The 19,041-nt window shown below is 33.8% G+C and overlaps 1 protein-coding gene across 1 annotated transcript in view; it reads left to right on the forward strand.

Moving 5' to 3' along the window:
• The window catches only part of LOC111044446, a 133,378-nt gene that overhangs the window by 88,510 nt on the left and 25,827 nt on the right, over nucleotides 1-19,041 (forward strand). Inside the window, exon 2 of the mRNA XM_039419570.1 lies at nucleotides 16,232-16,379. Within this exon, the coding sequence (XP_039275504.1) occupies nucleotides 16,232-16,379 (148 nt within the window). The remainder of the gene's footprint in view (nucleotides 1-16,231; nucleotides 16,380-19,041) is intronic.

Here is a 19,041-nt window from a genome sequence, read left to right on the forward strand (position 1 = left end):
AGACCCAGAAAAGCCACGTAGACACTTTTCCCTCGAGGCTGTGCAATGTGCAAACCAAACCCATTTTCAATCTACAATGTGTTCTCCACGCATTCAACTTGCGTGAACCAACAAATCGTTTATTCACAGATTAATCAGTTCCACAAATTAAGAGATGAATTTCATTAGGAGTTCACGTCTGCAAGATGTTCTTCCAACACTATAATCCATCCTTATTCCAAGTCTTTTAATACCTTTAATCCTTTATCTATTATATATCTATCCTTGTATAATCCTTGTAATATCCTTGTATATATCTAATCTTGTATAATAATAGTAATAATTTTTTGACATTAGAATTTTAGTTACGCAGTTGCTAGCCCTAAAGTAAATTCGTATGGCTTTTGTTGGTGGGGAGTCCCTTGCGGGAAGGTCCCACCGCCTGAATATATAATTTAAGCTGTCAATGAGCCTTACGACTGTCATACTTCAGTCGGAACAGACAGTTTAACGAGCCCATCCGATAAAACGGGAGTGATCTGGTTAAAAAACTTCTGGTTGTGAAATGGTTTGAACCCGGGATCTCTATGCTGCTACGCAAGCACTCTATTCACTAGACCACGGTAAACTCCAAGGTAGCCCTAGGTAGTGCAATATTGTGATGGAAGACACATAATATCGAACAATATTATAATACTCATTTTGGTTACAATACCTATCGGCATAGAATACGAAGTAATTTTTGTGTGAGCTCTACTTAACACATATTTCAATTTTTCTTTATTTGTTAAGGTTGATAATTCTGTTATCTCTGTAATTTATTTCATGATTTTCCTCTTTTCTCCTATTTCTCAACAAGGTATGTGAGCTCCAAATTGAATGAAGTTATTCTAGAACAGTCCAATAGAGAATGTAGCTATCGGTCATGAATGATCCCTGCTGTAGAAATGAAAATTGGATCATTCTTCTCCAACTTCCCTGTGAGCATGAGCAATGGTTTGAGAGCACCCACGTTGAGAGGACTGGTTTCCTTAGGCTCCTATGTAGGCCTACCTACTCGCAGATATAAACTGGGAACGACCGTTCTCTTCCGAAAGAAGATTTACTCTAAGAGGATCAGAAAGACTCGAGGAAAGAGAGAATAATCGAATCCAGGAGTCCGGAATATACTGTATGTCTACCGGAAGAAGCCTTCAACAAGGAAACTTCAGCCTATTGATCATATTCAATTGAGAAGTCTGTTTAAAATATGATTGTCACTCAATTGACATTTTGGATCTATTCTAATAAGATAATCCTATTCATTAACCTCATTTATAGAAAATATCGGGGTACCGAGCTTCGCTCGTCATTTATTTATTGACTTTTGATAAACCGAACACAATTCTTTAAAATTATTGGGGAAGTACTAACAGGCACAGCCCAAAACTATTTCTTTACCGAATTTTGATTTATACACTATAAATAGTCCAGAAAGTAGGTTATGTTCCATACTCTTGAATTCAGGTTCAATTTTCTGTTCAAACATTTGAAAACAAAACATTTATAATTTAGATTATATACAAACCAAATTGAATACCAAAATAACACTCACTTATCACTTGAAATTGTCAAATAATGATTTACTTTATAATTTAGATTATATACAAACCAAATTGAATACCAAAATAACACTCACATATCACTTGAAATTGTCAGATAATGATTAACTTTGAAAATTATGATATACTCCAGTTTAGGAGGATTATCATCATTAGGAGGACAACAAATCAGATTATGTTGATCAAATCAATTAAATTGTCTAGTTAGATAAAATTTGTCGCTGATTGATTATGGTTACACAGCTGGAAAAATTCGGTCTCTCTCCCACTCAGGCACACGCAACTTTTGTTATCGAGAGACGACGAAATTATAATCTGTTTTCCAAGGATGAATTATCCTTTTAATGTCGTTCAGCGAGTTTTTCAATGAATGAGACCTAGTGCAATCGAATTTTTATATCATAAACCTACTATTTTCCAAATTTCGTGAAAATCGTTAGAGCCGTTTTCGAGATCCGTAAAACATAAATAACCAGATATATAAATACAGAAATTACTCGCTTAATATAATAGGATATACCCTATCTTTGAATGTTACGGCGGATAGATTGTGGATGGTTCTCATTGCTGTATATATGCATATAAGATCCAAAATATATAATGATAATATATAAAATATATAACAGATATGAGATGCATTATTTTTCATCTTATATATTAATGCATAAGATGCATTCTAAGGGTGTGAATAGTGGAGAACCTTCAAAATAGCCTCTAAATTACCTTTGAATAATAGAACTTCATTTATGGAATATTAGGGATGAACTTGCCTTACAGTTTTTTTTTATGAATCAACAATAAACGATACTGGAAGATCACTATCCAATCAAACTAATGAACTGATAACATATGCAGATCAGAATTATTATCAAAGCGACTTCGCAATCAACTGATGGTCTCATAAAAAATGCGGAACGAAATTATCATTATTATCAGAGCTGGTGAATTTTAGAACATTACAAATGTGGAATATCAGTTACACGTTGAATTCGAATATCATTTTTTGATGAATTTAAGGACATTACAAATGTGGAATATCAGTTACACGTGAACACAAACATCATTTTTTGATATCTGATGTTGTCTCAACGGTAAAACTCAGCACCGGTCTGCAAAATTAGAATGGATCTGTTTTGTTTCCATTCTGAAATAACAATTAAAGTTCGGAATACACCTCATTAACATGCTTTTTCCAATTATCATCCGTTATTAAAAGAGCAAATTGCTCTTGGAATGAGAGATGAGTATTGTACTCAACTCCCAACGTTTGATCAATCATCAAGCGGTCTTGTTGTGGTATTCGATTGATTATTAATTTCCAATTACGTTCTTTCACTCTCCAGAGCTGTGGAAAATTAATTGTTCGATACGGCACTGACAGGGGAAATTATAAATTCTTCTACGTCCCACTCCCGCTATCTATTTAAATAGTATTGTCCATATTGAACAAATAGCTGAAACCAGTCACATGGAATTAATGCTTGTAATAACGGCTGTTTTGTAAAACCACCAGATCTACTTTCAATAACAGCCACTCTTTTACATTATGAATTGGTCATGATCTCCCCACGTTTCCACCACAACATGATTTTGCTGAAGATTGTACTATTTTATTGACCTTCTTACGCTTAAAATCGAATGTTATGTTGAATATATCCATAATGAAGTCATTCCATCGTATACTTTTATTTATTTATTTATTAATAATCATTACATTACATCAATTTTGGGAATAATCCCATTTGACAGGTAACTTGTCAGTACTAATACTAATCCTAATACTATAATACATACAATCAAAATAATAAAAAATTTATTCAGGTATCAAGTGTCAAGTATCTTTAAGGATGATTTGAGTAATGATATATATCATATATATAAAAAATCAATTTTCTTGTGAATAAAATTCTGAGATTGCGTATAGGCTTTTCTCTAATAACATTTTTTTGACTGCCTGTTTGAATAAAATGACTGATTCAATGTTTCGAATTTCTGTTGGCAGCCTGTTATAGAGTCTCATTCCTGAGTAAAATGGAGTTTTTTCAAAAGCTACATTTCTATGGATTGGAAATGCAATAATATTTCTATTTCGAGTATTATATTTATGATTATCTGTACAAAATTGGAACTTATTGATATTTACTTTAACAAAAACTACTAGCTGGTAAATGTAAATGGAAGGAAGTGTGAGTATGTTAAGGTCTTTGAAAAATGCTTTACTCGTCCCTTGATGTCAGTCTACAGATAACTCTTAATATCTTTTTCTGCATGATGAAGATTCTACGGCTGTCTACAGAGTTACCCCAAAATATTGTGCCGTAGCTCAAGTGGGAGTAAACATATGCATGATAGACGGTCAATACTCACAATCCAATTACGATTTTAATATACCGATAAAAAGTTAATATCCGATTGGATGTTAATTTGATCATAGAAATTATTTTGAGTTTATCTCATTGTATACAAAGAACAAATCAGAAGTTTCTTGTCAAATAGTGATTAATTGGTGAATACAACTTCGAAGAACATAAGTTCTTGAGCAATCCGAGAAAATCATTCAACTTTGTAATTGTATTTACAATAATTATAATAATTTGAAATTGAGTTGTTCCCTATGAGCTGTTAACGATTAGAATTTTTCTGATTGAAAAGGCAACCTAGCCCATCCAATTTGAATACTGATCAGAGATGCCAGGAATAACTTTTTTACCTGAGGGTGAAGCTTTTCAATATTCATTAAAATTGCTCTTTGTAACTCTTGTTCTTTTGAACGTGAATCATAATAACCAAGAGCGTGAGTTCTCTCCATCCAGTGAAAGATAAATAAAATTGGAGCAGTTTCACCCGTATTGTGTATTCAACACAAGATAAACAATGTTCATGGAACAAAGCATTATCTTTTCCCTCATCAAATGGAAATGTTTCGTTTGTTTTCTTCCAAATTATCAACTTACGCTCCTCTTAGCCACCTGGTTTTCCATCTAGTAAGGGAGATTTCTCACAATTCCAGTTAATTTGTGAGAATTTCACAGTATAATGAATGTTTTCTTTTTCTACTGGACGGCGAACATTTACTGCTAGTTCGATTGATCATCTATTATAAGATCTCATATTTCAACAAAAATATGGTTCACATTGTTGTATTCTCGTACTCTTGTATATAAATAATATATCAAACATTAAAATTATTTTGTACTGATATTATTGTAAGTTTTTTTTGCTCGATTGCATGGACTGTGAGTTATCATTTTAGTCAGCTACCGTATTTACTAGATATCATAGATAATAATGATGTTATTACAAGTATCCTGTAACCTGGTTGGGTAAGATTTAGTTTAAGAGTTCAACATGATCTGTCTTTTCTTATCTCATTCTTATAACGACTGAATAAAAAGACTAAATATTGTCCAACCACAGATTTCTTGAAAATCGAGATATCGATTTTGGTTGTTATACCATAATCTATCTCTGGTATACTATAACTAAAAAAAAACTAGAGAACTGTTTTATTTTTACTAACGTTCGAGCACTGCTATTGGTGGAAGCCGTGTCCTATCAAGGTGAACGTCTGCCATAGTAGGGGTAAAGTGAAAATACTGCCCCAAAGCTGCCCCAAACCTGGCTCAAAGCTGCCCCCAAATCTGCCCCAAATCTGATTCTTGGTTCTAACCTTGCCCAACTCAATGTAATCCGATCTAACCTAACCTAGCCATACCCCTAATCTCACAATAAACCTCAAATGAAGATTTCCCACTTTTTTGGAAAAAAAAAACTAGATCCAGCTTTTTTTATTTCTTGAATAACTAGGAAACCGTTAATTTTACAAAAAATCTACAAGAGTAACTTTTTCCAGTAAATCTAATAACGAATCCATTGACACCCCATTTGTCAAGATTGAACAGAAAATAAGGATCTCATGGGAAAACTAGATCCAATAACTAAGAAACCAAGAATAACTTTTTCCATTTATCAAGATTGAACAGAAAAAGTAGATCCAATTTCTTGAATAACTAAGAATAATTTTTTTCAGTAAATCCATTATTTGTCAAGGGATCCTAACTCTGAAACTGAGCAACAAGCATTTTTATGTTGAGACCTTGCTTAAACCTCAGCACTAAACCCCCCCCCCCCACAGGGGGGGGGGGGGGGGGGTTGGGGGGGCTTGACCCTCTGCCTTTAACCTGAACTACATGAAAACTCACCTCAGGTTATATTAAAAATATATAATAAAAATAGATCATGAGTGTTGATAAATTTGGTCGATATTTGTATAATAAAGATAATAATAGAGATATTAATGTTGATATCAAAAATTTGATTCAGAATTTTTTCCATTTTTTACAATGTATACCATTAGCTGCAACTTTCATACCAAACATCAATCTCAATAATGAAAAAGAATGGAAGTATATGACTGATCCAAACTTAATCCAACAATTCTCACTTTCCTCTGGAATCTCTTTTAAAGAATGGTATGAAAAAAATGTAATAAATATAGGTGAAAAATCTTAGGTTTAGGTGAGTACACCCAGAAAAAAATTGTAGATGTAGGTGAGTACACCCAGAAAAAATATAGGTTTGGTTACCCAGACCAAGAACATTATTCAACTTTAATGAAAAATCTAAGCTCATATGGATAGCACTATATCATCACAGTCAGTATTTTGCTTTGAAAGAAGCTGATAAATTGAATAATAATATAAAATGCTTCAAAATTAAATTTGAAGAAAATGGTTGAGATCGAGACAAGAACAATTCTACAAATCAATGGGATGATACTGAAGGTAAAATATTGATCCATTTGTAGATAATACTTTTGATTTGAATATTGTCTAGTTCTTTGTTATTTTATAGAAGATTTATAATACTCTTTTTACTGTTCCACTCAGTGGTGTATATTCAAACTCATTATCATAGAGGATTAAACAGTAGGCACTGTTTTTTTCTGAGAAATTATTTGTTGTTTCCAATGTCAACTTTATGTCTATTGCACCAGATTTCAATAGTTCATTTTGCTTACTACAGTCTATAACAACCAATGGTGCATATTCATCAAATGTTTTATACTCAATTGATGTACTGCTGTTATAAGGATAGTATTCATTTTGGAATTCAGAGAACATGTGATACAATAAATGTTTATTACCAACAATATTTTCATAGGGGAATGATTGAGCATTTAAATAGAGATTAACATTGTTCAGATTACAGAAATCGAAATGTGACCTGTTAGCAGTTATAACATTTTTCCTATTCTTTTGTAATCCAAGAATAATGAATCTAGGTTTCAATATGTTCGAAGTTGTCTTAACTGTCCATTGAAGATTAGTAGTTTCAGGTAATTGTGGAAATTCATGCAATTCCCATGATCTGAATGGAATGGTAATTGGTATATCACTATGTGTTAAACTCAGCAGATCAAGACGAACAGTGTCAGAAGCATGTATATAGGGTACTTTCCATTGTAGTTTTGTAATATCAATTTTCACCGATTTTGCTGTCTCTGATTCAATACAATTTAAGTCTGATGATGATCTTAATAGAACAATTTCCTGACGAACATTTAATAGAAATTTTCTATAGTCTTCCATTACACCTAACCACATATCCAAAGGAATGCAAAAGCAGAATTTATCTAAACTTTTCCATCCAGTCAACTTCCATCCTGCATTCTCCATAATTTTTTCATTGAGTTTTGATTGACGTAGATAGTTTTTCATGGTTGTTGTCAATCCTACATTACGTGTGCGATCAACTTCAACCCCTCCCAATTCATATCTGATTTCATCAAATAGGTATGCAACTCCATTATTGATAAGTGAAAAGTCCTTGGTTTCAACATCATTCTTATCTTTCACTTTGATTTCGCCTTCAATTATGAGAAAACTTCTACTTGGAAGTGTATAAATATCTTCTTGTTTTAAACTAATTCGAATTTCATCATTGTAATTGAATGTCTGTTGAATATATGGTGTGTGAGTTATATACTCATATTTGGTAATACTCTCATCAAGATGTACACTCTGATCAACAAGTAATATATCTGACTTGACTTCTTTCTTATACATTTTTATTATATATTTTTTCTTCTCAATACAACCTGAGGTGAGTTTTCAAGCTTAGCTGGTTAAAGGCAGAGGGTCAAGACCCCCCCAACCCCCCCCCCACAGGGGGGGGGTTTAGTGCTGAGGTTTGCTTAAGAAAGGGTCTCAACATAAAAATGCTTGTTGCTCAGTTTCAGAGTTAGGATCCCTTGACAAATAATGGATTTACTGAAAAAAATTATTCTTAGTTATTCAAGAAATTGGATCTACTTTTTCTGTTCAATCTTGATAAATGGAAAAAGTTATTCTTGGTTTCTTAGTTATTGGATCTAGTTTTCCCATGAGATCCTTATTTTCTGTTCAATCTTGACAAATGGGGTGTCAATGGATTCGTTATTAGATTTACTGGAAAAAGTTACTCTTGTAGATTTTTTGTAAAATTAACGGTTTCTTAGTTATTCAAGAAATAAAAAAACTGGATCTAGTTTTCCCATGAGATCCTTATTTTCTGTTCAATCTTGACAAATGGGGTGTCAATGGATTCGTTATTAGATTTACTGGAAAAAGTTACTCTTGTAGATTTTTTGTAAAATTAACGGTTTCCTAGTTATTCAAGAAATAAAAAAAGCTGGATCTAGTTTTTTTTTTTCCAAAAAAGTGGGAAATCTTCATTTGAGGTTTATTGTGAGATTAGGGGTATGGCTAGGTTAGGTTAGATCGGATTACATTGAGTTGGGCAAGGTTAGAACCAAGAATCAGATTTGGGGCAGATTTGGGGGCAGCTTTGAGCCAGGTTTGGGGCAGCTTTGGGGCAGTATTCTCACTTTACCCCTACTTGCCATTGGCCTTCAAGACACGCTCCTTCCAAATTAGCGGTTCAGACGAAACAAAATGGCGGCTTAAACAGCAAACACAGCAATGAAAGAATATTGAATATTTGCAAGTTACGAGATAAATATACTGAATAACTAGAAACATTTAGCAGAAACATGTAAAACTAAAGAAATAAGAAAATGCTGTAAACAATTACTAGCAAATTCATGATAAAACAAGATTGGTGGTATTGTTTTGGTTGGAATGAATCTGATTGTCTCATTTTTATAATAATCAGGACAAGTCTCAATAATCAAGTATAAGTCTCATGGAAGTGAGAGTATGGAAGTAAATTGGGTCATATTCTCACTGTACCTGAAAGTTTGTAAAAGCTGCACTGATTGTACATTATCTCCTTTTTTACATAATGTTCAGTGATCTTGATATTTCAAAATTGAGTCAATAGTTAATTGATATAAAAATATCAACATCAACTTGTTTGGATATCTAATTAAGTGAATTCTAAAATGGAAGAAGCTGTAGGTGGATGATAGTTTATTCTTCCATCAACATTGTACACTTGCCTGATTCAAATAGACAAATAAATGGGATATTTTCTTCTATCAGTTTAACTTGGTTAAAATATCAACATCAACTTGCTTGGATATCTAACTAACTGAATTCTAAAATGGAAAAAGTTCTATACGTGGATGATAGTTTTTTCTTTTATCAACATTGTACACTTACCTGATTCAAATAAAAACAAATAAAAGGGATGGTCTCTTCCATGAGTTCAACTTTGTTTACATTTGAAAATATTACATGACTCTTGGGGAATGAGTCCTGCGTTGATCGAACTCGATATCAAAATTCTCGAAAAAATACCTTCATTCTCAACCTGGTGATTTATTTTTTGGTAGGGGGTTTCCTCTCCAGAATACGGAAAAAGGCGCGCCTTCCTTGACGAACTCTCACCAGATTCGGCATTTGAAGCCTAATAAATTCAAATAGAATTCATAGGAAACCCAAAAAGAGATTTTATTCAGTGCATTCCGCGAGCACATTTTCCATCTGGAATGCTTGTCGTGAATAATGTTGACGACCATGAATAATAAAATGAGCCGACGACGACAAAAGTGTGGAGCACTGAATGACCTGCGGCCTTATATCCTGGTGAAACACAGAAGACTATTCACTGATGTGATCTTTGTCCCACAAACAAGCTTGTTATTCATCTTTTGACAACAACTTTTGACGACACTGATTAATCCAGGTTCAATCCAGGAACTAGATTTCGTTTTCTGTTCCAATTCCAAAAGAATTTTTCATTTGAAAATTATCCGATAAATTGTGTTAGTTATAAATAGAAGTAAATATAAAAATATAGATATAAAAATGTGTTACTTAACCGATAAATGTGTTACTTGGCCTAGTGGTATACTACAACAGTGGCCAACATAGCTCAATAAAATTTACCAATTCAATCATTTATGGTATTTTTGCGAATCTTACATCACTATACGAATTCTACACGAACAATATTTTCTGGTAATCGAAAAAATACGATTAATCAATTTTCACGATTAAAAAATTTCGATTTTGATCTCTTCACCATGAATTTCGACAATCATGCCCAGCGTATATTGAATTGAATCATCCCCAGCTTTCATTGGCCTTGTCTTGAGAGTGATATAGCCTAAAGAATATTTGATAATATAGGAAATGATTCCACAATCTATCTCTTCAGGCTTATTTGGAAAGTTTTTGAGATGCAGTATACACAGCTGTAGCATATAGTCAATTGAAGAATTCATATTTATTCCTATAAATAAAAATATGAATCTTAGTACCCTTTTGAATTATTTTGTCACGACATGCATGTTTCGGCTACTGATGCCATTTTCAAGTGGAGAACTTCACAAATTAACTTTGTGTTAACTTTTTGTTAACTTCACAAATTTATTTAATATTTTCAGTCCACAAATAATATGTCCACGAAGTAGATTTTCTAATTTGGGTGTTTTAAAATCAAAAATAGAAAAAATATTCCACATTATTATTATTATAACTCAAATAAAGAAGATTCATATATTAAAGAAATAATTTTGAAAAAGGACAAAAAACAAACTTAATTCTAGAAACTCATTCATGATAATTAATCATGAATCTATCAATGAGTAATCAAGTTATTTTCAACACAGAAATCCTGCTTCAGAATGGTAGCTTTCTCGCTGAAGCGCCTCCAACTGTATTTACCTCGAAACTGAGGTTATGCAACCTCTTTTTCCAATAAATAAGTCATCATCGACAATAATAACACTTGGATTTAGAAGGCTGAATGAAAGAGGGATGTCGAAGTCTAAGAATAGCTCTCACCATGGTAACCAATCAGTCGTATTTGAATTTGAGAGGTATCGATAAGAATAGATTCATTGATGGGAATTCCTCTGTATTGTTGTTAATGGAAACAGTTTTCCAATTTAACTGAACTGAGTCAATAAAGTCAGGTGGAGCAGACAGTTCCTGAAACTTATTATAGACCCGCTTAATCATTGATGGGAAAGAAACCAGGTACGTCTTGTTTCACAGCCACAAATAACAAAATAATTAAACTAAAACTATTGTTGTGTGTGAGAATCAGCATATAGTTAAAGTATTAAAATATCATTTATACTGCATCATTTGTAACTGTAATCTTGTATCATTTGTCTCTGAAATCTGGCTTTTGTAATCCAATATCGCTGAATATTGGGAATTACAGTAGATTGTCGTTATATGCATCGAATATTGAAAACTTTCTATCAGATAGACAACTACAATCAGTAGTTCTACAACTCATATACATACACAACTTTATCAGCCAGTGAATCACTCCAGTTGACACGACTGTTATAAGCAATTTATGAAATACAAAAGTGGAATGCAAATAAATACTGCATCAAATAGAACGTCAGTTTTATGCCGTCGAAAATATTGCACAATGAAATATCAACATATTTTCACTTCTGGAAAATAACATCGTTATATGTTTTCTGGAAAAAACAGTTATCATTCTTTGCTAGAACGTCGTTCAAGGTATTGTATTGGAGACGAATCTGAGAATTTCTCTTCTTACTGAGAATATCATACAAAAAACTAATCAGCTTTCAAGAATGGATATCAGAGTTCTCCCCGAAAGACAATCATTCTTACTGCCGATGGCAGAATATTTGCAAAGTTGATTGACGTTTTTTATTCTATATACCCTGCTCTGCGTCAAATTGGCGAAAACTCCAGCTAATTAGAGCTTCGAAATGCTACAATCATAAAATTCAAATGCCTTATAATCCACCTATGAATATCCACCTATGGAAAACCTTTTGGGCTAGCGCATGCATGTCCATTCCGATATTGTATTTTTTTACCCAATTAATAAATAAAAGTTATGAGTGTATCCATACCTTTCTAAAACTCATCATATTCTTGTCTTGCATTATCTTGGATCATTAAAACACACACACACACACACACTCCTGAGATGGTAACTGAAGTCAATGGAACAGATTGACAATCCTAACACATTAAGCATGAGAAAGCTGGTATGTAAGGAGTGCTGTTGGTTCAATGTAATGAATCTATATATAAAAGCGGAATGGCACTCGCTCACTGACTCACTCACTCGCAGAACTAAAAATCTAGCGGACCAAAAACGTTCAAATTTGGTAGGTATCTTTAGTTGGCCTTTTAGAGGCGCACTAAGAACGGATTTGGAAAAATTTCCAAATAAACGCCCAAAATCTGCGTTTTTCCAGCGTTTTTTTTAGCGTTTTCTCAGCTTTATCGAGAAAAAATGAACAGAAAATGTTCAAATTTAGTACAGAAACTCAGCTAGGGTGTAATAATGTCTAAAATGCCTGACGGCTAGGTTTATATAGAGTTGAAACTCCGACAATCAAACACCCTGCTGTAATGAAAACCAATCCTCAAATTCGATGATCTGTCATTTCGTGAAACTCCAATAATCTAAAATAATTATTGGATTCTGGTGACCTTGGTGGCCAGTGTATAGGACCACCACGACCGATCCATTTATTTGGAAACTGATGATTTAGATAGGTGGAAACATCATTTGAAAAATGTGGCGGTGCGCCATCATACTGGAAGTACATCTTGCGTTGCGTTGCAAGAGGAACATCTTCCAGCAATGTCGGTAATTCTTCTTGAAGAAACTGTAAGTACGCCTGACCTGTTAAGCGCTCTAGAAAAATAAACGGTCCAATTAGCTTATCATCAATAACACCACACCATACATTAATGTTAAAACGGTATTGAGAGTTACGTTCAATTGTTGCATGAGGGTTCTCTTCTGCCCATGAATGTTGGTTTCGTAAATTGTTGATACCATCACGAGTGAACTGTGACTCATTGGTAAATAAAATGTACTTGAAGAGTTGACGATGATTGACTAACCAATTGCAGTACTCCAAGCGATGTTCATTGTCTCCTGGTTGTAAATGCTGTACTATTTGTTTATGGTAGGGATAAAGGTTGTTCTTATTAAGTGTTCTCCAAACTTTACTTTGTGAAACCCTAAACCGCTTTGAAATACGTCTTGTACTAATACCTGGACTACGTTCAACAGCAGCAATAATGTTTTCTTCTACATTAACATCATGTTGGCGAGGGCGGTCAGACTGGATCTTTACGCTTGGAAGTGATCCTGTTTCCCGTAACGTACAAAATGTAGAAATAATGGTTCTAGCATTTGGAATTCTACGATAAGGGTAACGTTGTCTGAATTCTTCCACAGCGATTGTAGCATTGCCTTCACATACACCGTAAATAAACACCATATCGGCGTATTCTTCAGTTGAAAATAAGTATGGCATTACTACTCCAACAATTTGATAATTACTATGGACAAAAAAATGCTAACAAGGACTAAAATTCAATACGACGAACAGAAAAATACACACGTGGACTAAAACTCAGTTGTTACCTCTCAAGGAATTGAAATTCTACATTTCAAATCACATCATTGTTGATCAGCTGTTATTGTAGTGCCAACTTATGAAAAACAAATTATCCGCTCAACATGTGTATTTTTTTTTTATTATTTATGTTTGTTGTTTATGTTTATTTCTTTATTTTAAAACTGTGTTTTAATATTATTTTATTTTGAAATTTTAGTAAAAAAATTAAGGTGTTAAATTTAAGTAAAAATCATTAACTTTTTACAGATCTTTAATAAGAAATCAACATAGTTATTGTCGGCCAAATGAAAAATGTGTGTTTTTCTGTTTTCAATAAAACTTCCTTTAATCGATTATCTGTTCACTTTCTGTATACTTTAATCATACCGTTTTGTTTAGAATTAAATTTTCTACAAGTTTTGTTCTGAAATTTGATCAGTTTATTGGTAAAATAACAAAGCGATTGCTGGCCAAATGTAAAAATTGTGTTTATTTACTCAATGTTTTTGCATTTCACGCTGGATTACTCAAAAACTACTCATCTTACAGTTCTGGGACCTGTTCTAATCAATTTTTCAGGTAAAAAACCATAAGAAACAATGGCATTTGCCCCTAAATTTAACTTCCCAGAATTTCAGAGAGTCTTCATTTACTCAGCGGAACTGAAATCCAGGCGAAATCTTTAACCCTGTATAACTCGCTAACGAAACATTTCCGGACCTATGTTTATATAAGTTTTTTTCATTATTTTTACATATAGAATGAGCTCTCAAAGTTACCGCATATCCTCGTGAATCACCCTGTATTTGTAAGAACAAATCAAAAGTAATTGAATTCTTCCAAAGCGGGAGTCTGATATAAAATTTCAATCTTGGATAATTGATTAATAGAATACTAGGTATTTTTAATCTCTTTCGTGGATTTTGTGAATCCATTATCGGATAACTGTGAGTTACATGTGAGAATCCAGCTCTAGGATAAATTCAACACCTATCATATAATATTTAAAATTGAATACTTCATTGATGAAAGATAATAATAGTAATAATATACTATAGGGTGATGCCCACATAAGCTCTTAGGCTTCAAATAAATGTGCGTGGATAATGATTGAGAGGGATAATGATAAGAGATAACGACTACTTTCTCGGTAGTCTGGACCGACAACTTATTGTCTCCTCCGAAGGACGGGGTAGCCGTTTCTATGTGATTGTGTTGTGGTCAAAAACTTGTCTGCCCCGGTCGAGATTCTAATTTGTGTTATCTTCATTATTAGACCGGCGCGTTATTAGTTACTCCAACGAGCCACCTGAGATAGTATTGGAAATTGCAGAACCAACTGCTAGAATATTATTTCTGTATGATAATTATTTCAAACATATATTTTTAAGTCTTCGGCCAATATTTCCAGTATCAGAAATTCTTAGTTTTTTACTATATCTTTCATTAGATGTTTCAAATAATTATTATAGAGTAAGAATACCTCATTGGTCCAACAAACTTCTATTCAGTAATATGATTCTGATTTAGTTGAAACTTTATTTATTCATTCATACAATGAGAACATCATCGAAATGATAGGGAGAGAAAAATAAGATAACCTTGTGCTATTTCTCTCCTCTGTGACACGACTGTTATAAGCAATTTATGAAATACAAAAGTGGAATGCAAATAAATACTGCATCAAATAGAACGTCAGTTTTATGCCGTCGAAAATATTGCACAATGAAACAACATATTTTCACTTCTGGAAAATAACATCGTTATATGTTTTCTGGAAAAACAGTTATCATTCTTTGCTAGAACGTCGTTCAAGGTATTGTATTGGAGACGAATCTGAGAATTTCTCTTCTCACTGAGAATATCATACAAAAACTAATCAGCTTTCAAGAATGGATATCAGAGTTCTCCCCGAAAGACAATCATTCTTACTGCCGATGGCAGAATATTTGCAAAGTTGATTGACGTTTTTTATTCTATATACCCTGCTCTGCGTCAAATTGGCGAAAACTCCAGCTAATTAGAGCTTCGAAATGCTACAATCATAAAATTCAAATGCCTTATAATCCACCTATGAATATCCACCTATGGAAAACCTTTTGGGCTAGCGCATGCATGTCCATTCCGATATTGTATTTTTTTACCCAATTAATAAATAAAAGTTTATGAGTGTATCCATACCTTTCTAAAACTCATCATATTCTTGTCTTGCATTATCTTGGATCATTAAAACACACACACACACACACACTCCTGAGATGGTAACTGAAGTCAATGGAACAGATTGACAATCCTAACACATTAAGCATGAGAAAGCTGGTATGTAAGGAGTGCTGTTGGTTCAATGTAATGAATCTATATATAAAAGCGGAATGGCACTCGCTCACTGACTCACTCACTCGCAGAACTAAAAATCTAGCGGACCAAAAACGTTCAAATTTGGTAGGTATCTTTAGTTGGCCTTTTAGAGGCGCACTAAGAACGGATTTGGAAAAATTTCCAAATAAACGCCCAAAATCTGCGTTTTTCCAGCGTTTTTTTAGCGTTTTCTCAGCTTTATCGAGAAAAAATGAACAGAAAATGTTCAAATTTAGTACAGAAACTCAGCTAGGGTGTAATAATGTCTAAAATGCCTGACGGCTAGGTTTATATAGAGTTGAAACTCCGACAATCAAACACCCTGCTGTAATGAAAACCAATCCTCAAATTCGATGATCTGTCATTTCGTGAAACTCCAATAATCTAAAATAATTATTGGATTCTAAAACTGTTTTTCCAAATCGTAGAAGCCGTACTATAAAATCTTAGATTTTCAAGTAATAATCGCCTTTTCAATTTGCAGTTGGGACCGGAGGACACAACGAAACAGCAGTGAAATGCCAAGGACGGGAATCTCTCGATGAGTGTCTGAAACAGCTACCGGATATCCTGGAGAAGAAGGAGCTGAAAGGCATTCCGAGCTCCAAGAAAGATGTGGATGCCATGTGCAGGTGAGCGTGAAAGAATGTGAATCAATAACCAATAAGCTGCACCGGCACTGAATCTTTGCTATTTATTAGTTGGTGATAACTGATCATCCCTTCCCGATTATTGTCAGGGTCGTGAATCTTTTCCACTCCTGTTCCTTAGCGAATATATTAACATTTCACTTTCAGAATCAATGAATCAACTGAGAACTCATCTCAACAAGGGGAGCTTTATAATATGTTGATTTTTGAAACGATTTTAATTGTTCAAGGCATCAAAACAAAACCAGGAAACCAGGATAAATTACCATGTAATTTATTTATTACATTTCATTTATTCATTTATTGGATGAAACACTATAGTCATAATACAATTATGACATTGGAGGAAAAACTAAGCTGAGCCTGTACTATTTCTCTCCAAAAATTTTGATAAAATGTTAATGTTGTCCAAAAGTTGAGGGAAACAATAATTCAACTATTGTCAAAATCGAGAAATATTACCAATTATATGGATTTCAATTTGTTTTTTTTTTTTTAATTGAATTTATAGCTGAAAAATCAAAAATACACTATTGTATATTAAAGTTTTCAGAGTATATTATGATATAGAATTTGTATATTTCTCTAGGAGGAATTATTTAACATTATCAAGTATTTTTGGCACTGCCAACATGAGATCTCTTGTGTGGTGACATCAATCTCATTTATGTAAATTCAGTAGATTCATTATGATATACATATCCGTAAATTCAAGAGATCTATCAGCCGATTTCTTATGAAATTCATTTGACGGAAAACAGATACGATTAAAATCTGTAATAAATTATATCATGACAAATTTATTAACGACGTACAATAATGAGTTTTATTAATGGGAAAGCCAAACTCAACTAAACATCGGATTGCACGAAACTAGTATCTCTAAAGGTGCGTACAGATATACGCGCCGCGAACATGAGCAATTCACTTTTAATCAGCTGACTATATCTGTATTTTTACAGAAACGGTAAGATACAGATATAAAAAGCTTAGCATCAGCTGATTAAAAGTGAATTGCTCATGTTTGCGGCGCGTATATCTGTAAGCACCATAAGAATAATTTGTTATTGTTTTCTGTATTAAATTTATTCAAATCCAAATAAACAACCAGTCTTCTCTTCACGTTTTTCACTATAATGTGAGTGAAAATCACAAACACTCTAAAATCAAACTCAGCAATGAAAAATCAATAAAATGCGATCGAGCACTCAATTTTTCCGAAGTTAAGTAATTCAATAAAATTCATTCAAGTTGACAGAGTGCTTTTTCGTAACTTTTTCAAGGGTGACACTAATTTCAATAATACCATTTTCAGTTCAATTCTTTTCCAACTGAAAGTAAATTCAAAGCGAATATTCATACTGATCTATAAAGCGGAAACCGGAAGAAAAGATGAATCCCTACAACTATACGCGAAAATCGGCGGTCATTCAGACGTATTGCTAGAGAATATTCATCAGGTTTCCGTTCAGTAATAGCGTTACACGCGTTTGAAGGTCCGCTACCGCTAGATCGGCCCACACCATTTGTGCAACTTATTGATATTCTCGCTTTGTCAGACGCATCCCAGCAATTGATAATTCTCTCTTCGTCAGACGCATCAGAGCAAATTGATATTCTCTCCTTGTCAGACGCATCCCAGCAATTCATATTCTCTCCTTGTCAGACGCATCTGAGCAATGTCCATTGGAGTGTTCTGACAAAAGGGCTTTGCTGCGGTGCAGAAGGCTTAACAAACATTAATTGAGGACTTAATACCGTCAACACAGCTGCAATGTGCTACAATGAATACGTCTCCACTTAGTATTGTTGATATATTCAAAAGCTGCCCCTTGACATTTCTAGAAGTTTTGCTATATAGGATACTTTGTTCAGTGTTGTTAGCAACCATTGAATACATTCTGTTTGTGATGATCGATGGAGTTATAAATGGTCTGTTCATTTAGAGTAATATCTCAAAAGATTGTCCATGGTATGGAGTGGTCTGTTCATTTAGAGTAATATCTCAAATATTGTCCATAGTATGGAGTCCATAGGATATTTTGTGAGGTTTGTTAGAAGCCACTGAAATCCTTCAATTTGTGATGTTTGATTTAGTTTATGAACTTGCTATTCATAGAGAGAGTGAGCGATTTTCAACGAACGGGTATTGCATTGAATCACTAAACTTTGTTGGTGAAAATAGTCAGGGAAGCAAGCCTTTGTAGCTTATATTGGAGAAGTTAGTTCTAACCCTGCTCTTTTAGGGGATCCCTGGATTTTATAATAATCTCACACAAGGAAATCCTCACTATAATTGACTGTGTGTTCCATCCCATCCTATTGTACAGACTGGAGGGTATGGGTTTCTCTCGTTCGACGGTGGCATGGGTGCGGTCCTACTTGCAGAATAGACGTCAGTGTGTGAGACTTGGGGGTTCCTCTTCGCGCTGGCGACCAGTGGGACGAGGTGTCCCTCAGGGTTCAATCTTGGGTCCTCTGCTATTCAGTGCATACATTGACAACTTGACTCATGTACTAAATACTACAGAGCATCACTTGTATGCTGACGACTTGCAGCTGTATAAGCATTTCAAGCTTGGTGATGCGGCGACAGCTGTGAGTGACATGAACCATGACCTAGCCCGTGTGATCACCTGGACGG

The sequence above is a fragment of the Nilaparvata lugens genome, chromosome 1 (genome assembly GCF_014356525.2).
Source record: "Nilaparvata lugens isolate BPH chromosome 1, ASM1435652v1, whole genome shotgun sequence".
Classification (NCBI taxonomy): domain Eukaryota; kingdom Metazoa; phylum Arthropoda; class Insecta; order Hemiptera; family Delphacidae; genus Nilaparvata; species Nilaparvata lugens.